The sequence below is a fragment of the Rhinopithecus bieti genome, unplaced genomic scaffold (assembly GCF_001698545.2).
Source record: "Rhinopithecus bieti isolate Rb0 unplaced genomic scaffold, ASM169854v2 scaffold_6506, whole genome shotgun sequence".
In the NCBI taxonomy this organism is placed as follows: domain Eukaryota; kingdom Metazoa; phylum Chordata; class Mammalia; order Primates; family Cercopithecidae; genus Rhinopithecus; species Rhinopithecus bieti.
The window spans coordinates 74,212-96,429 of NW_016805137.1; the positions used below are offsets into that span (position 1 = coordinate 74,212).

Below are 22,218 nucleotides of genomic sequence, written 5' to 3' on the forward strand. Positions count from 1 at the left end.
AAAAAAAAAAAAAAAAAAAGAATAAAAGTATTCTTTCTCCTATCCTTATGGGATTTTTTTTTTTTTTTTGGAACAGAGTCTCCTCTGGCCCCCAGGCTGGAGTGCAGTGGCACAATCTCGGCTCATTGCAAGCTCCACCTCCCAAATTCATGCCATTCTCCTGCCTTAGCTTCCCGCGTAGCTGGGACTACAGGTGCCCGCCACCGTGCCCGGCTAATTTTTTGCATTTTTAGTAGAGACGGGGTTTCACCTTGTTAGCCAGGATGGTCTCGATCTCCTGACCTTGTGATCTGCCTGCCTTGGCCTCCCAAAGTGCTGGGATTACAGGTGTGAGCCACCTCGCCCAGCCCCCTTATGGGATTTAATGACCCAACTGTCATTAAGACATTAAGACCCCTTGGTGTTGGCCTACAGATCTGTAAGGCTTTGTTCACTTTTTTCAATTTTTTTCTTTCTGTTTTTCAGATTAGATACTTTCTATTGACTTACCTACAAGTGCCCTGGCTTTTTCCTCTGTCATTTTCCATTCTGGTATTTAGTCCATGCAGTTTCCTTCTTTGGTTTGTATTTTTTTATTCTAATTTTTTTTTTTCTTTGAGACAGGATCTTACCATATTGCTCAGGCTAGTCAACTAAACTAGGCTGAAGCAGTCCTCCTGCCTCAGCCCCCTGAGAAGCAAGGATTAGTTCTAAGATTTGTTTCCTCTTTATGTCTTTACTTTTTTTTTCTTTTTTTTTTTTTGAGACGGAGTCTCACTCTCGCCCAGCTGGAGTGCAGTGGTGTGATCTCAGCCCACTGCAACCTCCGCCTCCCCGAGTCAAGCAATTCTCCGCCTCAGCCTATTAAGTAGCTGGGACTACAGGCACACGCCACCATACCTAGCTAATTTTTGTATTTTGAGTAGAGACGGGGTTTCACCATGTTGGCCAGGCTGGTCTTGAACTCCTGACCTCATGATCCACCTACCTTGGCCTCCCAAAGTGCTGGGATTACAGGCATGAGCCACTGCGCCTGGCCTGTCTTTACTTTTTAATCTTTCCATTTAAGGAGAAATTTCCCTTACTTGTTGCAGCATTTTTTTTTTGAGACAGTCTTGCTGTGTTGCCCAGGCTGGAGTGCAATGGCACAACCTTGGCTCACTGCAACCTCCGCCTCCCCAGTTCAAGCGATTCTCCTGCATCAGCCCCTTGAGTAGCTGGGACTACAGACATGTGCCACCATGCCTGGCTAATTTTTGTATTTTTCGTAAAGGAAGGGTTTCACCTCGTTGGCCAGGCTGGTCTCGAACACCTGACCTCAGATGATCTGCCCGCCTTAGCCCCTCCCACAGTGTTGGGATTACAGGCGTGAGCCACCGCTCCCAGCCAGCATTTTTATAGTAGCTGCTTTAAAGTCTTTGTCAGTTAATTCCAACATCCGTGTTGTCTCAGGTTGATTGTGTGAGCTGAGATTTTCCCAGTGGGTATTTCACCCACTCTTTGTCTATACCAGGGGTCCCCTTTCTAGTTCCTCAAACCAGGACTAGACAGCTCTTGATGCGCTTTCTCTCTGCTGATGCTGATTTCTGGGTTTCAGGCTGCTGTGCATCCAGGCTGGGAAACATCAGAGGGAAAAATGATAAACTCGATCCCAGTTTATTGGTACTTCAAACTGTGGTCTTCTTTGTCCATCTGTTATTATTTTTCATAGTTCTCAGATAGCTGCTAAATGCATTCTGTTCAGGTTTTATAGCTTCATTCAGTGAAAGAGACACTGAACCTAGAACCCTGTTCCTTGTATTTTTTGTTTCTATTTTTAAGGACCACCCATGTTGCTCTAAGTACAGCTGTTTAATTAATTTTGTCTGCTGCATAGTATTCTGTCATGTTTTTGTCACATTTTATCTGTCTTTTTTTTTTTTTGGATACAGGGTCTCACTCTGTCACCCAGGCTGGAGTGCAGTGTCATGAACACAGCTCTTTGTTGCCTCCTTGACTTGACTTCCTGGGTGCAAGTGAGCCTCCCACCTCACCCTCCCAAGTAGCTAGGACTACAGGCATGCACCCCCACGCCCAGTAATTTCTAAATATTCTGTAGAGAGAGTCTTGTCATGTTGCCCAGGCTGGTCTTGAGCTCCAGCCTCAAGTGATCTCCTGCCCGGACCTCCCAAACTGCTGGGATTATAGGCATGGACCACCATACTTGGCCTCATTTGTCCTCTTGAAATGGACACTTAGCATTCTTCTACTTCCTTACTACCACAAAATGCATACATGTGTCTTCATGGTGCTGTGTACAAATTTCTGTGGTGGTGTATGTCCAGGAATGGGATTGCTGTGTCTTAAGGTATATGGATACCTTTCATTAAAGCATACTTTTCATTAAATACTACCAAATTAGTGTCCAAAATGGTCATATCAATTTGTACATTTATATTGGTCATTATTTGAAAGCCTACTTCTAATTTTTGCCAATCTGACAGGTATAATCTTATCTTTGTTACCATATTAACTTCTAGGAGCATACAAAATAGTAAATGAAAACTTGAGAATAACTCCTTAGCTTATCCTTCTCTTAGAAATGTAACTGGTTGGCCGGGCGCGGTGGCTCAAGCCTGTAATCCCAGCACTTTGGGAGGCCGAGACGGGCGGATCACGAGGTCAGGAGATCGAGACCATCCTGGCTAACCCAGTGAAACCCCATCTCTACTAAAAAATACAAAAAAACTAGCCGGGCGAGGTGGCGGGCGCCTGTAGTCCCAGCTACTGGGGAGGCTGAGGCAGGAGAATGGCGTAAACCCGGGAGGCGGAGCTTGCAGTGAGCCAAGATCCGGTCACTGCACTCCAGCCTGGGCGACAGAGCGAGACTCCGTCTCAAAAAAAAAAAAAAAAAAAAAGAAATGTAACTGGTTACTTGACAAGTTTGGTGTATCCATGTTTAAGCTGGAATAATTGTCTACTAAGGGCAAGATCTTTGTAGGACCCGTGATAGAGAAATACTCAGGAATATTTTTTGTACCTTTTTAAACCTAGTTACCTTATTAATCAAGTGTATACTGAATAATTTAACGGCAAGTTGGATAATGTTCTTTGGGTTAATATCTTCTAATTTCAGTCACCTGGCCAACATGGTGAAACCCCGTCTCTACTCAAAATACAAAAATTAGCTGGGTGTGGTGGCATGTGCCTGTAGTCCCAGCTACTCAGGAGTGATAATGGGAGTTGATTTGTTATCTTGATTATACAATAAAGGGCCTTGATGTACAGCCATCCTCCCTTATCCATGTTTTCATTGTCTGGGCTTTCAGCTACTTTGGTCAAGTGTGGTCTGAAAATATTAAATGGAAAATTGCAGAAATAAACAGTTCATACATTTTAAATTGTGTGTCATTCCAAGTAGTTTGATGAACTCTCGTGCCATCCTGTTCATCCCACCTGGGATTTGAATTACCCGTTTGTCCAGCGTATCCACGCTGTGTATGCTACCTGCCCACTAGTCACTTAGCCCCCTTGGATATCAGATTGAAAAACATGGTACTATGTATAGGATTCGGTATGAGCTGCAATTTCAGGCATCCACTAGGGTCCTGGAACGTAACCCTTGGATAAGGGGGTACTACTGTACTTCATGAGGGCAAGGGTGGTTATGTATTAATAGAAATATTCTTACTCAAATATATGTGAATACATTTTTGTAAATATTCATCAATTTGGAGTATATAGGAGAAAATACTGAGGCTTCCCTTCAGCTTTACTTTCCAGAGTTAACACCATTAAAATGTTAATACCTGTTTTTATAGGTGCCTTCTCCATGCATTTATATATGTGTATAAAGTAGTATCATAATGTGTATGCTACTTTTCAGCTTGATTTAAAAACAAAACAAAACAAAAAAAACATTGGGAGGCTGAGATGGGTGGATCACTTGAGGTCAGGAGTTCAAGACCAGCGTGTCCAACATGGTGAAACCCCATCTCTACTAAAATATGAAAATTAGCTAGGCATGGTGGCGCGTGCCTGTAATCTCAGTTACTTGGGAGGCTGAGGCGGGAGAATAGCTTGAACCCAGGAGGCAGAGGTTGCAGTGAGCTGTGATCGCACCACTGCACTCCAGCCTGGGCGAGAGTGAGACTCTTATCTCAAAAACAAAACAATAAAAGTAACACATCTTGGAGCTCCTCCCTTTAATTTTTTCAGCAATTATTATCTGAGTGCTTGCTTTGTGCTAAAATGCTTTAGAATGCTACATTACCTTTTTTAAAAAAAGAAAACAAAACAAAAAACTATTGCTATACAAAGATTAGCTGGGTGTGGTGGTTCATGCCTGTAATCCCAGCCACTCCGGAGACTGAGGCAAGAGAATTGCTTGAACTTGGGAGGCAGGGGTTGCAGTGAGCTAAGATCACGCCACCACACTCCAGCCTGGGCAACAAAGTGAAGACTCTGTCTCAGAAACCATAAAAAAACCACCAAAAAACAAAACTACTGCCATGTATCCCATAAAATAGATGTGTTTTAATCAGTTTCTAACTGTTGGAATTTAGATGATTTTGTCATTGTACATTCCCCTCTGTATACACATGAATGTGAACTGTTCTTCAGGATAGACATTTAAACTTGGAATTTTTGTTTTGTGTTTTTTTTTTTCTTTTTTGAGACAAGGTCTTGCTCTGTTGCCTACGCTGGAGTGCAGTGGCACAGTCATGGCTCACCTTAGCCTCGACTACCCAGGCTCCAGTGATCCTCTCACTCCTGCCTCCTTAGTAGCTGGGACTATAGGCGCTCACCACCATGTCTTGGCGAATTTTTGTAGTTTTGGTACAGTTGGAGTTTCACCATGTTGCCCAGGCTAGTCTCCTGAGCTCAAGTCTCTGTCTCCCAAAGTGTTGGGATTACAGGCATGAGCCACTGCTCCCGGCTAAACTTGGAAGTTTGAAAGAGTGACCTTGAGAGGTGGTACCAATTTACATTGCCAGCGGGAGTTTGAGAATGCACCAGTTTTCTCACTCGTCATCATGATCAAGTTTAGAATAATCTCCATTGCAGATTTCCCCCCAAATATTGCTTACCTTTTAATTTTTTTATAGTTTAAGTAATTTTCCATACAAAATAATTTTGTCTCTTCTTAAAAGGTCTGTTCTTTCTCCTTTATAAAATATTCTTTTATGTTTATCCTAATATGTTAATAGTTTTGTTTTAGCTCTTGAGAATTAAAAAATTTAACTGTGGTGAAAAACACATGGCAACATGACAGAATTTACTAACTTACCCATTTTTAAGTGTAGAGTTCAGTAGTATGTACTCACATAGTTGTGCAACAGATCTCCATAAACTTTTCATCTTTCATAACTGAAACTCTGTACTCATGAAACAGTTCCCTATTTCCCCCTACTCCCAGACCCTGGCAACCACCATTCTACTTTCTGTTTCTCTAATTTTAGATACCTCACACAAGTAGAATTTTACAGTGTTTCTTTTTTTGGTGACTGGCTTATTTTACTTACCATGATGTCCTCAAAGTTCATCCATAGCATGTGATGGGTAGGATTTCCTTTCCTTTCTAAGGCTGATGAGTGCTCTGTTGTATGTGTAGACCACATTTGGTTTATCCATTCATCCCTCAGTGGCCATTTGGGTTGCCTCCACCTGTTGGCCATTGTGAATAATGCTGCTGGGAACATAGGTATGCAAATACCTCTTTGAAGTTCTGCTTTCAGTTATTTTAGATATATACCAGAAGTGGGATTTTTTAGATTATATGGTAGTTACATTTTTAATTTTAATTTTTTGAGGAACTGCCGTACTGTTTTTCTGTAATGGTTGTACCATTTTACAATCCCACCAACAGTGCACAAGGGTTCCGTTTTCTCCACAGCCTCATTAGTACTTGAAATTTTCTTTCTTTTTTTTTTTGATAGTAGCCATCCTAATGGGTGTGAAGTGGTATCTCATTGTGATTTCATTTTGCCTTTCTCTAGAGATTAATGATATTGGCACTTTTGATATGCTTGTTGGCTGTTTGTATATCATCTTTGGAGAAATGTCTTCCAAGTTTTTTGCCCAGTTTTTAATCACGTTGTTGTTGAGTTATAGGAGTCCTTTATATGTAATTAGCTCTTGGTTTTTGAGACAGAGTCTTGCTCTCTCACCATACCTGGAATACTGTGGTGTGATCTTGGCTCACCACAGCCTCTGCTTCTGGAAGTCAAGCAGTCTTCCTGGCTCAGTCTCCTGAGTAGCTGGGACCACAGGTGCATGCCACCATGCCCGACTAATTTTTGTATTTTTTTGTAAAGATGGGGCTCCTCCATGTTGCCTAGGCTGGTCTTGAACTCACGGGCTTAAGCAGTCCTCCCGCCTTGGCCTCCCAAAGCGCTGGGATTACAGGCATGAGCCACCACACTCACACCCTACTATTTAGCTTTTTGTTTTTGGAGATGGAATTTCACTCTTGTTGCCCAGGTTGGAGTGCAATGGAGTGTTCTCGGTTCACTGCAAACTCCGCCTCCTGGCTTAAAGCAATTCTCCTGCCTCAGCCTCCCAAGCAGCTGGGATTACAGGCATGCACCATCACACCCAGCTAATTTTGTATTTTTAGTAGAGACAGGGTTTCTCCATGTTGATCAGGCTGATCTCCAACTCCCGACCTCAGGTGATCCGCCCGCCTAGGCCTCCCAAAGTGCTGGGGTTGTTTTTGTTGTTTGTTTGTTGTTTTTCCAGTAGAATACGGGTTCCTTTGAGGACAGGGATTGTACCTTTTTTTTTTCTTTCTTTCTTTCGGAGACATTGTCTTACTCCGTTTCCAGGCTGGAGTGCAGTGGCGCGATTTTGGCTCACTGTTACTCCTCCTGGGTTCAAGCAGTTCTCCTGTCTCAGCCTCCCGAGTAGCTGGGACTACAGGTGTACATCACCATGCCCAGCTAATTTTTTTTTTTTTTTTTTGTATTTTTATTAGAGATGGGCTTTCACCATGTTAGCCAGGATGGTCTCCATCTCCTGACCTCATGATCTGCCCACCTTGGCCTCCCAAAGTGATGGGATTACAGGTGTGAGCCACCGTACCTGGCCAGGACTGTACTTAATTTATGCTTTTTATCTCCAGCATCAAGCCAACGCCTGACATACGGGTAATCAGTAAATACTTATTGCATGGATTGAACGTAATTCACTTGCTGGATTCCAGATACTTGATGACATAAAAGCCCCATTTTAACCTGGGACTTAGGTTAATTCTTAAATGTAGGGTAAAGGCTTTTGGGGGCAGTTTTACAAAAGGAAAACCCATCTGATGTTTTTTATTAGTGGTTAATTCACTAGTAGACAAGTACTATTCCTACTGTTTTTTCTTTCTTTGGTGCTCTTTTGATTTGTCTGTTCCTCAGTTACTTTGTTTGACCTATCTTTTGTTTGGATATTACATGTTTTTAAGTTTGAGTCCAGAATTTAAATTTAGAGAAATAGAAATTGTGCTGTTTTGAAATAGAATGCACAGTGGTCAATGCACAATGGTATACCCTAAAGTCTTGCGGGTAGAGGAGGGGTGGTTTTGTTGACTGTAACTCTACTATTCAGTGAAATTCCTGGTAAAGAGCCGTCTGTTGTAGAATTTTGTAGAGCAGTTTTTTTCTTGGACTTTTCACCCCTTTGTGTAACTCTGTACATGAGTAGATGTCAATGATATTTCTTGGGTACTAACTTTTCCCCAAAGACTGAGACTTGTTGGCAGGATTTGGGGAGTTAAGATGAGAATATTTTCAATTATGGGTCTAAATTCGATCATCTTTCCCCATTGCCGTCCCTGTTGAGATTTTTTTGGGAGAAGCAGGGAGCCCTTCTGCTTTTTTATCTTTTTATCACACCACCCCATGCCAATATCTAGGTATTAATTTCATCTGTCACCAAATTCTTTCAGCTGTGCCTTCAAAGTAGATTTCAAATCCAGTTGCTGACACTGCTAACCACCCTAGTCTGAGCCATTACCATCTCTTATCTGGATGATAATAATATCCTTCCCATTGGTCTTCCTGCTTCCAGTATTATCCTTCCCCAATCAGTTTTCTTTACAACAGCCAAAACAATCTGTAAAAAATGTGAATTAGAGCATGTCATTTTCCTGTATTAGAAAAACACTCTGGTTTATTGTTTCACATAATTCACCCCTTAAGAGGCTTTAGTTCCTGAACTAATTTTGACTTGAAAATAGTCATTGTGCTTCTTCTGTTTCTAGGAGGAACAGCACAGCATGCTGGGCTCTGGATTTAAAGCTGAGCGCTTAAGAGTGAATTTGAGATTAGTCATAAATCGCCTTAAACTATTGGAGAAAAAAAAAAGTGAGTAGTGTACTTTTTTTCTCCAAAATACATCACTGGATACTAGCACCCCAGTAGTGGATCTTTGAGGCCAGTACTATGAAGTCTTAGGGATCGTATCTTTTTTTGTTGTTGTTTTTGTTGAGACACAGTCTTACTCTGTTGCCCAGGATAGAGTGCAGTGGTGTGATCTTGGCTCACTGCAACCTCCACCTCCAGGGTTCAAGTGATTCTTGTGCCTCAGCCTCCCAAGTAGCTGGGATTACAGGCATGTGCCACCACACCTGGCTAATTTTCATGTTTTTAGTAGAGACAGGATTTCACCATGTTGGCCAGGCTGGTCTTGAACTCATGACCTCAAAGCCATCCGTCTGACTCGGCCTCCCAAAGTGCTGGGATTACAGGCATGAGCTACCATGCCTGGCCTGGGATCATATCTTTTAAGCTTTGGATGCATTTCTGTCCTTTGTGACTAATAGACTAAGTACCTTTTTTGCAGAGAAAGGGACATACTCTGTTGTTATGGAATTAGGTCACCTGACTCCTGAGTTGGAAATGTCAAGCCACATGAACTATATTTTCTCACCTAGACAGAGTAGCAAATTCTACAGTAGATGGGATAGGATTAGATTTGCTAAGGGAGAGGAACTAGGATATAATAGAAACCACCCAGTTCTTCTTGCTTGGGGGGTGATTGGCCTGTAGGCCAGATGCCAGTGCTCTACTGTGAGACTGGAGTGGGATTTGTGTCTTAGCGGAACTGGCCCAGAAAGCGAGAAAGGAGATTGCTGACTATCTGGCTGCTGGGAAAGATGAACGAGCTCGGATCCGTGTTGAGCACATTATCCGGGAAGACTACCTCGTGGAGGCCATGGAGATCCTGGAGCTGTACTGTGACCTGCTGCTGGCTCGGTTTGGCCTTATCCAGTCTATGAAGTAAGATACTTTGATTCGAAGACCTAAATGACTTCTGGAATTTGAGAAAGGAGTAATATGGTCTTTTTCTGCATTAAGGGACTATTTCACATACCCAAGGATCTGCTTCCTAACAGTTGCTTAAAGGCCTGATCTCAGCGTAGATAACTGTTAAAACGAAAATACAGAATCTGAAACTGAGAAGCCTAGATTTGAATCTTGGCTCAACTATTTTCCGACTTCATGGCCTTGGGCTTGAGTTTCTCCAAAAGTAAAATAAGATCACGAAAATGGCTAGAAGCCTAGAGTTATTGTGAGAATCTAGTGAGATTCACAAAATAGCTTCAGAGGCTATAAAGTATATGAAACAAAAGCTAGGATTTTGTTGGTTTGTTTTAAAGAATGTTTTAAAAAAATATTTTTCCTTGATTAGGGAACTAGATTCTGGTCTGGCTGAATCTGTGTCTACATTGATCTGGGCTGCTCCTCGACTCCAGTCAGAAGTGGCTGAGTTGAAAATAGTGAGTACAAGTAGTTTCAGTGATGTCTGTAGCTTTTCATATTGTTAGAAAGGTTGGTTAATATAAGGTACTTCTGCCGATTTGACCAGATATTTTGTACCCTTCTTATGTTGCTTTTGAAATAGGTTTTGTAAATGTGTTTCTCTTTTTCAGCCTTATATAGTAGAATAGAACAGCGTTTTGCAAACTTGAGTAATTTTTTTAAGGAGCAAAGTTTCATGTTCTCCAGTTTTGTCTTAATGTTATTTAACTCTATGAAAATAGAAAAGTTCTTATACAAGTGTAAACGAGTAAAGTTAAAATAACATTAAGGTGACAGATGTTTTTGCTGTATTTATTAATTCCACAAATATTTATTAAGTAAATTGTATGAGCTGTGTGAGTGCTGGGGGTGATAGTGGTGAGCAAAATATGGCACCAGCCGTACTCCTGTAGCTTAGAGTCTAGCAGAAGAGACAGACATTAACCAGAAAATTGCACATCACAACATGGATATGGTACTGACTCCTAGGATACAAATTCAGTTGTGTTGTTTTCTATTTTCTACATCTTTGCCTTTCTGTTTTATTTCCTAGGAATTGTCTCATTCTTATCTGCCAACCCATCTACTGAGATTTCCTTGTTTTCTAGGTTTTTTTCAAGAGCGGTTTTAAAAAAATTCTCTTGAATATTTTTCATACTGTTTGTTTCATGGCTACAATGTTTTCTGAGTCTCTGAGGATATTAATTATAGTTAATTTTAAACTTCTGTCATGTTTGTTTCTCTCAAGTTCATTTTCATATTTCTTAGTTTTATAGTAGAAGCTTTTCCAAAGATTTAGTGGTCCTTGGGTGTTGGTTTACATTTTAGAGTGAGGCACTAAAAAGGAGATTGGAACTTCTTGTGTGCATGGGTGGGTTTTTACTGCCAGATGCCTTCATTGCTGAGTGATCTGACTAAGCTCTTATTTGGAGGAATTCCAGACTGTGAGGAACTAGTCATCTTTCCTTGGGTTGGTCGTTTTCTCCAGAATCCTCCTATTTTCTGCCTAGAGTGTATAAGCTGGCTGCCAGCATTTCTGAGAGCCCAGTGGAGAAGGAAGCCAAAAATCTATTTGATATATAGAAGACTTACACTTAATTCTTCTGTTGTAAGTATCACTATTGTCTCCTGTGTGTAGACTCGAGTTCCTTTAGTTTAGTCTCCCCAGAGAATAAACCTCAGATAGTCCAGTAGGGTGCCAGGGATAGTCATTGAGTTTTGTGGGCAGAGAAGAGGGACAATAGAGGCAACTGATTATTATGTAGATTTTTTTTTTTTTTTTGAGACGGAGTCTTACACTGTTGCCTGGGCTGGAGTGCAGTGGTACAATTTTGGCTCACTGCAACCTCTACCTCCTGGGTTCAAGCGATTCTCCTGCCTCAGCCTCCTAAGTAGCTGGGATTACAGGTGCCTGCCACCATGCCTGGCTAATTTTTTGTATTTTTAGTGGAGACAGGGTTTCATCATGTTGACAGACTGGTCTTGAATTTCTGACCTTGTGATCCGCCTGCCTCGGCCTCCCAAAGTGTTGGGATTACAGGTATGAGCCACCACACCCGGCCGTTTTTGGTCTCTTCTGTACTCCTTTAAAATTAATCTCGGAAAAGGCTTAAATATGTTACAAAATTCAAAAGCTATAAACAGAGTGATACATTAATGTGAATAAAAATAATCTCTGTATAGTATAAACCAGCCAAAACAAAAACCATAAAAGACAAATGCCATTTAAATCATAGGTGCCAGGTACCACTGAAAGTCTTCATAATGAACAGTGAGAACTCTCCTACTGGGCTCCTGGAATGTTGGGACCACTCTGGTCCAATATCATTTCCTGTCTGGAAAGTGAGAGTAGCTTCTTGAGTATTCTTCCTATTCCTACTTTGGCTTTTTTAAATCTATTCGCTATTCCATCAGAACCACCTGAGGGTTTTGTCCAAAACAGCTCTGATCCTGTCATGACCTCTTGCTTTAAAGCCCATCAGTAGCTTTCTGTTGCTCTTGTGATAGAAAAAAACTCCCTTATACGGCCTACATGGTCCTGCGTTGTCTGGCTCCCACCTCCCCTTCTTCGTTTCCTACCACACTCCTTGGCCTCTGTACTAGAGGCTCACTGGCTGATTGCAGGCTTGAGGACTTTGTTTTTTTCCACCAGGGGGCTTTGCACTGCTGTTTTCTTTTCCTGGAATGCTCTTCCTTCCCTGTTTAGTTAACTCCTAGTCATTCTTAATTATTTGAGACAGGGTCTTGCTTTGTCACCCAGGCTGGAGTGCAGTGGCATGATCTTGCCTCACTGCAGCCTCGGCTTCCTGGGCTCAACTGATCATCCTCCCACCTCAGCCTCCCGAGTAGCTGAGACAACAGGTGCACGCCACCATGCCCAGCTAATTTTTGTGTCTTTTAAAAATAGAGGCTAGGGTTTTGCTATGTTGCCCAGGCTGGTCTTGAACACCTGAGCTCAAGTGATCTGCCCACCTCAGCTTCACAAAGTGTTGGGATTACAGACATGAACCACCATGCCTGACCTTAGTCATCCTTTAAATCTCAGCAAAGCATCACTTCCTTCAGGAAACCTTTCCTGACTTTTCTGATCAGATTTGATTCTGCTGTTAGAAGCTGGTGATAGCATGCTGTGCCTTCACTTGGTATCACTTATTGTAGCTGCAGTTGTGCCTTTATCTGTGTTATTGTTAGAAATGCTTGTTCCACGGTGCCACAAAGAAATAGCACTCAAATATAAATTTAATTCTTTCAGCAAGGCAGTTTTTACTTTCTGCAGAAAGGGTGCTTCTCGCAGATGGAACAATAGCGAGAGCACACTGAAGAAAGGGGGTAAAAATAGTTATATTCTACACATCTGGACCCTATTGCTGTGTCCTGATTCCATTGGCTGGAACTGGACCTCACAGTCTAGGCTGCACCCATTTGGCTAAAGGTTTTAAAACTTTTAAAAATAGGTATATGCAAGGGAGAACAAAGGAAGAGAGGAAGTTGCTTATGAGAAGACTTAGAAAAGTAGTAACATTCCCAAATAAGGAAGGGGCGTAGGCTGCAAGCTGAGACATGCCTGTGAGCATCTTGGTTAAAGTACAAGGGCATAGAATGTATTTATTTTCTTATATTTAATAGTTACATGGGATAGGGGTTAACAAAGAGTTATTAGCACAAAGCAAGGAAGCTTGAAGGAAGTTAGTCTTTAAAAGAAACATTTCTTTTTTTTAGTAGAGATGGGGTTTCACCATGTTAGCCAGGATGGTCTCAATCTCCTGACCTTGTGATCTGCCTGCCTCGGCCTCCCAAAGTGCTGGAATTACAGGCGTGAGCCCCTGCACTTGGCCTCAAAAGAAACATTTCTAACATTTATGATTTATTCTTTAAGAAGGGAAACTTTGAAGAGGAAACTTTTTTCTTTGTACAATTTGATTAATATAAGACTGTAAGAGTAGGAACAGTATCTATTTTGTTCCATTTATATCGTATAACACTCATGATGGTGTTTGGCACTTGAGTGCTGCTCATTGGATGGATGGATGAACAAATAGTGGATTAATGCGTACCCCTTAAGGTTTTGCAGATTCCAGTGTTTTGGAAATCTTGTAATAGACGCATGTTTACTGTTGCCAGGAAGAAGCATAGAGCAGTCTGTTGGAGTGGTCTCTATTTTTATTTACTGTCCTTTTTCTTTTTAGGTTGCTGATCAGCTCTGTGCCAAGTATAGCAAGGAATATGGCAAGCTATGTAGGACCAACCAGATTGGAACTGTGAATGACAGGGTAATGAACATAGTTGGTAAACATGAAAGCAGTATGTGGGAGCAGTTTATTGTATTGCCTGTGGCAATTCTAGTGGGTACCACTGTATGGTTCAGTATAGGGTTTCACATTTCAGCTGTGTGGCTGGCAGTGTGGTCCAATCCTTACACCTGCTGAGTTCCTCTGGTTGCTGTCATTCCTGACTCCACTTCCCCACTTTGTATGCCTCATGTCATTTGTGAAGGATGGAAGTGAGGTGGGGAGGGTGGTGGATGAATTGAACTGTGGAAGGCAGCAGTCTTGTCTTTTACCAGCATCTGGGTCATGTGTAATGAGAATGTGAAGAGACTTGGGTCCTCTGATGTGTCTTGTGACTCTGAAAAAAATTTAACTGCTCTGAACCTTTTTTTCCTCAATGTTACCTGTAAAATGAGAGGAGCTAACTTTGCATAGTGAAGTTAGGATTAGGCTGGTTGGTATAGATGCATCTTACTTTCTACTTATAGCTAATGCACAAGCTGAGTGTGGAAGCCCCACCCAAAATCCTGGTGGAGAGATACCTGATTGAAATTGCCAAGAATTACAATGTACCCTATGAACCTGACTCTGTGGTCATGGTAAGTTTATCCCAGAATACAAAGAAAAATGAATTTGTAGGTATGACCTTCTTTGAAAAAAAAAAAAATCCATATTCTTTGCATTAACTTAAATTTGTGTGAGTTTAAGCCTTCGTCCAGTTAGCTTTTTGACAATAAATGTGCCTGCATATCTCACAGGGAACTTAAGGAATTAGATGAATAACAACACTGAGAAGGTCCAAACCTTGATACAAATGTAAAATGGCACTATTATTGCTACTTTTTGGTGAACTTCAGAATTGAGAAACCTCCTGTAGATAGCAAGAAATGCCCCAAGGCCCAAACAGTTCCCGAAACGTTTACTAGGTACCCACCATGTGTCAGGTAGTGCACAGAAAGCTGAGGATACAGGGATAAAAAATCATCCACCAGTTGGCCAAGCACAGTGGCTCACGCCTGTAATCCCAGCACTTTGGGAGGCTGAGGCGGGTGGATCATGAGGTCAGGAGATTGAGACCATCCTGGCTAACACGGTGAAACCCCTGTCTCTACTAAAAATAGAATAAATTAGCTGGCTGTGGTGGCAGGTGCCTGTAGTCCCAGCTAATTGGGAGGCTGAAGCAGGAGAATGGTGTGAACCCAGGAGGCGGAGGAGCTCGCAGTGAGCCGAAATCATGCCACTGCACTCCAGTCTGGGCGACAGCAAGACTCCATCTCAAAAAATAAATACATAAAATAAAATCATCCACCAGTTAAGGTCAGTGGGGTCTGGTGGATGCTTTGGTGTGTACTGCTCAGACATCCCTATTACCCCCAGTTGGAGACACCATCAGGTCCATTCCAGCTGTAGACGTCATTGGGGAATTAATTGGCTGAGGCCTTTGTTGTGAGGCCTTTGTTGCAGCCCAACTTCTCCTTCCACCTAACTCTGCCTTCTTTTCCCTCACACATGGTGATCTCAGAAGCACTCCAGTAAACTTGCTTCATGCTAATCTCCATCTGAGTCCGCTTTCTGGGGAACCTGGTCTTGGACATGTGTTAATGACATGGGTTTCTCTTTTTGTCTCAGGCAGAAGCTCCTCCTGGGGTAGATACAGATCTTATTGATGTTGGATTCACAGATGATGTGAAGAAAGGAGGCCCTGGAAGAGGAGGGGGTGGTGGGTTCACAGCACCAGTTGGTGGACCTGATGGAACGGTGCCAATGCCAATGCCCATGCCCATGCCATCTGCAAATACGCCTTTCTCATATCCACTGCCAAAGGGACCCGTAAGTATACATAAGTGTGGGTATGAGCTTTAGAAAATGTTATAGAGGATGACAAGCTGGCTCTGTGAATACACTCAGGAATTGTAGGTTGTCAGGAGCAGTCAGCAGTAAGAACATTTGGTATTAGCTGGCAGTCATCTTGTGGGGAAAAAATCATTGGATTCAAAGAAGATCTTTTAGTTCAGCTGTAGGAAAATCTATAGAGATGGTGTCAGAAAAACACTTTTCATACAGGTTTACTGAATATCTTTGGGATCTGTTATAGTCATACTAGTAGCTTTTTCCACAAATGAATAAATCACCAATTATTATCAGGCAGAAAAACCTTTGTAGATAAGATGGTCATTGCTAGTAAAGTCTCATTAGAGTTTTCCCTTGTAAACACTGAAGCACTTGATTAAATAGCCTTTGGCTATAGATCTTTATAAATCTGGAATCCTGACCACATGTGGTCTTTGGGCATTTTTAAGGATCTTGAATATTTATATATATTTAGTATGGGAATATACATGTATTTATTTCTCCCTTCCAATACTCAAACCTTCAAGATTGCAAACTGGAGACAGTGTCTCTGATGTTGCCTTTCTCCTCTTACAGTCAGATTTCAATGGATTGCCAATGGGGACTTTTCAGGCCTTTCCCAATATTCATCCACCTCAGATACCAGCAACTCCCCCATCGTACGAATCTGTAAGTGCCTGAGCCTGTTTTATAAGCAACAGGAGAGTGAATGCCATGAAGAGGGAGCAAAATAATGACCACAGGGAAGGCAGAGTTTTGATCAACTTCTAGTACTGTCATCGTTTTTGCTTTGGGAGTCTTATGTTGCTTTATAACACTACCCTGGAAATGGGGAATGGTGGTGATGGCAGTATCATTGGTAGCAATGCTTTGTCTGCATTTAAGCCAGGAATCAGGAAGGAACTACAGATTTCTTAGAAAGTTGTGCTCTATGAGGGGACTTAACCAGTTGTTTTGACCGACTAGGCAGATACTCACATTGAGCTGATATAGTTGTGATGCTAAAGTATCATTATTAAAATATTAGTCTTACATGTTCTCAACACATGTAAAGGAATAATCAGAAATGTCCAGTTACATGTCGGCTGATAGCATTGATTTCACATTTTAGTATTCTAGTTAAAACTTGCTAATGAATAGCTAATACCTCTAACTGTAGGTGGTTGAGGTTACTTATTTTTGACCAGCCTTGTTTCTTCAGTTACTGTAGGCCTTTTGAGACCTGTCTCCATCTAGTATTTTACTGAGAAACAAATTGGTGTGGCATTTGCTATGTAAATTACTCATCTAAGAAGATCTTCCTGTTCCTGAGCTTGCTTTCTGTTCTTTCCTTTGGTTCCCATCTGTAGCTCATGTGTTCTACCTTGGGCCTGAGTTTTTCTTATGCTTTGGTTTTGCATGCATCGGAGCATAACCCACAGCTGTTTGTAGGAATGAGGTCGAAAATCTTCATTATTTGAGGACTTGGTTCTTACAGATATATTCAGGAATGCTTTCCCTTTGCCCAAAGGTGAAAGTATCATTAACGTTGTCATAGTGTAGTAAGGATTTTCTTTTTCTCTGCTTGGCAGTTAAGAGTTCAACATGGGGCTGGGTGTGGTGGCTCGCGCCTGTAATCCCAGCACTTTGGGAGGCTTAGGCAGGCGTTCGAGACCAGCTTGGGCAACATGGCGAAACCCTGTCTCTACCCAAAATACAAAAATTGGCCAGGCAGAGTGCTGCACACCTGTGGTCCCAGCTATGCGGGAGGTTGTGGTGGGGCAATGGCTGGAGCCCAGGAAGTGGAGGCTGTGGTGAGCGGTGATTGTACCACTGCACTCCAGCCTGGGTGACAGAACAAGACCCTGTCTCAATTAAAATCAAAGGAGTTCAACATGGTATCTTCCAATCAAAGGATCGGAAGAAATGCAGGGGCAGTTTCTTTGGAACAGGCTCTGTTGTATTTGGTGAGCACCTTGGCTTTTGGAAACACAGGGGCTTATACCAGTACTTTCTCCAGTGATGCCATTGCTGTTTCCTCTGGTAACAATTTGTGTGTTTCAGGTAGATGACGTTAATGCTGATAAGAATATCTCTTCTGCACAGATTGTTGGTGAGTAGTGTCAATCAGAAACCTTCGGGGCTCAGTGCTAAACCCTCTGTTATTTTCTCATTGTTCCTCCCTTAGAGACTGTTTCCAAGTCCATGGAATTCTATTTACATGCCCTGTTCTCTTCCCAAATGCTAAAATAGAACTCAGGATATCCTGCTTCCAAAGATAAAAGACTGTCCCTAGCCCAAAAGAAGTTCCCATGTTCCCTCTTTGTCAGTGGTATCACTATTCTTTTTCATCCTTCTGGTTTTTTTCAGTCATGCTTGACTTCTTTATGTTATTGCTGCTTCAACTTCCATTGTGCCTCAAAATACCAAATTTTAAGTTGGGGCATTAAAGAGATGTTGAGGAGAAAATAAGTACAAATGCTAAGTGTATAGCTGTTTTTCTTTTTTTTTTTTGTGATGGAATCTGGCTCTGTTGCCCAGGCTGGAGTGTAGTGGTGCAGTCTTGACTCTGCAACCTCCGCCTCCCGGGTTCAAGCTATTCTGCCTCAGCCTCCTGAGTATCAGCTGGGATTATAGGTGCACACCACCACACCCAGCTAATTTTTGTATTTTTCATTTACGGGGTTTAACCATGTTGGTCACATGTAGCTATCTACTCAATTAAAAAAAGTACTGGCCAGGTATGGTGATTCACATTTGTAATCCAAGCACTTTGGGAAGCTGAGGCAGGAGGATCACCTGAGGCCAGGAGTTTGAGACCTGCCTGGGCAAGATCCTTGTTTCAACAAAAAATTTTTAAAAACCGAGCTTGGTGGTTGTGGACCTGTGGTCACAGCTACTTAAGAGGCATTCTTAAGCCTAGGAGTTCAAGGTTACAGTGAGCTATCGTTGTACTCCAGCCTGGGTGCCCGGGTGACAAAGTGAGGCCCTGTCTTAAAAAACAAAAATTAAGATACTACCTACCAGCAAAAACCAGAGGGAAGAATACTTTTAAAATTAGAGGCCGGGCGCGGTGGCTCACACCTGTAATCCCAGCACTTTGGGAGGCCAAGATGGGCGGATCATCTGAGGTCAGGTGTTCAAAACCAGCCTGGTCAACATGGTGAAACCCTGTCTCTACTAAAAATACACAAATTAGCTGGGCATGGTGGTGGTGGGTGCCTGTAATCCCAGCTACTCAGGAAGCTGAGGCAGAAGCATCGCTTGAACCCGGGAGGCGGAGGTTACAGTGAGCTGAGATTGTGCCACTGTACTCCAGCCTGGGCAAGAGTGAGACTCCATCTCAAAAAATAAATAAAATTAGACAGTTGTCTTATGGAGATATAATCTACATAAAAAAAAAAAAAAACCCATAGATTTTAAGTGTATACACACACACAAATTCCACTCTCTGATCAAGGTATGCAATGTTACTCTTACCTCAAAGTTCCCTTTTTCCAGTCAACTCTGCCCTTCCCTCCAGAGTCAGAGTACTATTTTGATTTTTTTGTAATTTAGTTTTCCTGATTCTAGAACTTACAGAAACCAGACCATTATATCAAATAACTTGGACTTTATATTCCTTTAAAAAAACTTTGCCCCTCAATCCCTAAAGAATGTTGGTTCTTAAGGAAGCAATGTTTGTTCTAGCAGAATCCTATTATCACTCCTTGGACTTGGTTGGTAAAGGAGCAGACCTTATGAAAGGGAACAGTTGATTGCTCTGTGGATGTGGCCACATGTATCCCACTTTGATTTCCCTTAAACTTTTTTCTTACCACAGGAAAGTAAAACAGATAGCATTCAACTCTAATTAGAAACTGTAGATGTGGCTGGGCGCGGTGGCTCAAGCCTGTAATTCCAGCACTTTGAGAGGCCGAGGCGGGTGGATCACGAGGTCAGGAGATCGAGACCATCCTGGCTAACACGGTGAAACCCCGTCTCTACTAAAATATAAAAAACTAGCCAGGCGAGGTGGCGGGCGCCTGTAGTCCCAGCTACTCCGGAGGCTGAGGCGGGAGAATGGCGTGAATCCGGGAGGCGGAGCTTGCAGTGAGCCGAGATCACGCCACTGCACTCCAGCCTGGGCGACACAGCCAGACTCCGTCTCAAAAAAAAAAAAAGAAACTGTAGATGTTAACTGTCATTCAGGTGTTTATTAGCCTTCAGAAATAAAATTTCTTTAGCCAGGTGTGGTGGCTCACACCTGTAATTCCAGCACTTTGGGAGACTGAGGTGTGTGGATCACTTGAGATCAGGAGTTCAAGACCAGCCTGGCCAACATGGTGAAGCCCCATCTCTACTAAAAATACAAAAATTAGCTGGGTGTGGTGGTGTGCGCCTTAATCCCAGCTACTCAGGAGGCTGAGGCAGGAGAATCGCTTGAACCCAGGAGGCAGAGGTTGCAGTGAGCTGAGATCACACCACTGCACTCCAGCCTGAGTGACAGGAGCGAGACTCAAAGTTCTTGAACTAAGGTTTTCTTCTGTATTTTGATTTTATTTTTACTGCCAAAGGGGATCTGAGTCATTTCTCTGGTGTTTGTAACATTGTGCTCCTTGCCCTAATTAGGTCCTGGACCCAAGCCAGAAGCCTCTGCAAAGCTTCCTTCCAGACCTGCGGATAACTATGACAACTTTGTCCTACCAGAGTTGCCATCTGTGCCAGACACACTACCAACTGCATCTGCTGGTGCCAGCACCTCAGCATCTGAAGACATTGACTTTGATGATCTTTCCCGAAGGTTTGAAGAGCTGAAAAAGAAAACATAGGTCTCTTAAACCAGGCAACTTTCACATTCTGGGAGTTGAGACTGAGCAATTTCTCCTTGTAACAAAGAATCTCCATGAAATTCCGTTTCATCTGTTAACCGTCACTGAGCACAACACTCCTCCTCTGGGCTCTCTTCCTGCTCCTCCAGATTCTGCTGCTTTCCAGTTCTCTGTTGATCCTGAGACTAACAACTGGAGACTGAGGCCGGAGCATCTGACTCCTGGCAGCTGTGCTTGTCCGTTTCCTGTCAGAGTGATCCCAGGTTTCCTCCTGGCCCGTCCCATGGTCCCTCCACAGGAACGTGAGAGGATGAGGAAGTACTGTGGGGAGACCACCAAAGATGGCTGGACAGTGGGAGAGCACGTCATGAAACATCCCAGCCTCGTGTTGAGGTTTCAGACTTAGAAACAAACCTCTCTGTACAGGGAGATTGTGAGTGAGAATCAAGGCCACAGTGTGTGTTTTCTCACTCTCGAAGGCAAGTGGGAGAGAGAAAGTGCCTCAGGACACCATTGTAACTGTTCCTGGAAGCTGGGCCCTCTCATTGGCATATACACTACTCCTTGCCGCAGGACACTGTCCCACCGGGATCCAGTTGCAAAGTTTGTCTCCACAGTTGAAGGCCTCGCTTAGTTGTACTGGATTCTCAGGGAGCCCTCTGTGGCCTTTTTGCTTTGAGTGCTGTGTTTCCCTTGTACCAGAGGGCGGCACTGTGGAAATTGTTTTCCCCGTAGAATATTCTGTTGGATTGCATTACTGGCAGAGAAAGGACAAGTTGCCATTCAAGTCTAGGGTGGGCTTCCAGCTGCCTTAATAGAAGTACTCAAGTCTTTTGGGTAGAGCTGGAAAGTCTACAGGAAAAGAGGGGTACCTGTTTTCATTTGAAAACTTTGATTCATGGAACCTTTAAAACTAATCTCAGATAAATTTTTGGTGCCCATGTGGCTGTAGTTGTTCACTGCTTTCCTGGATGGATGGGACTCTCATGTTGTAACTTCTGTACTCCTTTGGCCCATAGCTAAGGTCATCCTCCCCCACAGGGGTGGCTTTGGGATTGGATGATACAGCTTTTGCTTCTGTGTAGTATACCTGTACATACCTGCTTCAGGCAGCCTTTAATGTTTTCAGTTGGTTTGTATTCTGTAGCTCAGTAGCTGCTAATAAAGTTAAAGATCCTGTGTCCTGCTTTCTTTACTGTTTGGTCAGATGATGAAGTATAAATCTGGATTTTAGTGGAGAATATTTTAACCAAGTGATGCATGTAAACCAGCCCTTACCGTCAGGATTCCTGGAGCAGTGCAGGGCTCATTTTGATCTGTGTTTAAATAGTCCAGATAGCATCTGAATTTGCTTTGTCCTCCTCCGTGGCAGGGCTCTGCATCTGCCATGCCTCATCCTTGGATGTTTATTTTTAGTAAGTTGCAGTGAGCTCAGTTCTGACTCCTTCATTTCCCACAGCCATCCTGGGCCATGGGTGATGAGTGTTCTGTTACTTGCTGCTTGGCAGCAGAGCTAGTTTGTCTCGTAGTATTCTTGCATTGTTAATCCTATCTTGACAGTGCCAAGATCCCTAAGTAAGGACTTGGGACCAAGGGGATTTTGATTTCTAACTTACAGAATTAAAAACAAAGTAATTATAATTTTAAAGCTATGCCATGCAAAGATAAGTAGTAATATGCTAGGAAATAGCCAAATAGGAGATAACAGGATTAAGGTAGTTCATCTAAAACTCCAGTGTCAGTGCCCATTGCTGTCGTGGCTGCTTGCTCAGATGAGGTTTTTTGGGGCCGACTGATTCCTAACAAATTTGAGAGCTTCTGTAGCAGCATATCTATTAGTGCAACTTCTTTCTGAGTATTGAAGACGAAAAGAAAAAAGTGAGAAAATTGAAATTACTGCTAATACTGGAGTGAAAAAAGTACCAGAGATTTTTTTAAAAATTAGTAAATGTAAAGATATATTTCTTTGATAATTTACAGTCAGGCATTGGAGTGTTTCCACTAATCAATGGTTGAGAGCCAGCTATTTATAGGACAGTGGCTATAGAATATTATGTAGTCTTA

The 22,218-nt window shown here is 42.5% G+C and overlaps 2 protein-coding genes across 5 annotated transcripts in view; one reads left to right on the plus strand and one right to left on the minus strand.

The window, feature by feature from the left end:
- IST1 (IST1 factor associated with ESCRT-III) overlaps window positions 1-21,335 on the plus strand; it is a 34,537-nt gene extending 13,202 nt beyond the window's left edge. Inside the window, exons 2-10 of one of the 4 annotated variants that reach the window (XM_017871297.1) lie at window positions 8,207-8,309; window positions 9,044-9,224; window positions 9,637-9,724; window positions 13,433-13,516; window positions 14,002-14,112; window positions 15,143-15,343; window positions 15,941-16,033; window positions 17,408-17,456; window positions 19,955-21,335. In XM_017871297.1, the coding sequence (XP_017726786.1) occupies window positions 8,222-8,309; window positions 9,044-9,224; window positions 9,637-9,724; window positions 13,433-13,516; window positions 14,002-14,112; window positions 15,143-15,343; window positions 15,941-16,033; window positions 17,408-17,456; window positions 19,955-20,154 (1,095 nt within the window). In that variant the 5' untranslated portion in view covers window positions 8,207-8,221 and the 3' untranslated portion in view covers window positions 20,155-21,335. The remainder of the gene's footprint in view (window positions 1-8,206; window positions 8,310-9,043; window positions 9,225-9,636; window positions 9,725-13,432; window positions 13,517-14,001; window positions 14,113-15,142; window positions 15,344-15,940; window positions 16,034-17,407; window positions 17,457-19,954) is intronic. The other 3 variants (XM_017871298.1, XM_017871300.1, XM_017871299.1) reach the window with 3 other exon arrangements.
- PKD1L3 (polycystin 1 like 3, transient receptor potential channel interacting) overlaps window positions 20,677-22,218 on the minus strand; it is a 90,934-nt gene continuing 89,392 nt past the window's right edge. The window contains 1 exon segment of the mRNA XM_017871296.1: window positions 20,677-22,005. Within this exon segment, the coding sequence (XP_017726785.1) occupies window positions 21,865-22,005 (141 nt within the window). The 3' untranslated portion in view covers window positions 20,677-21,864.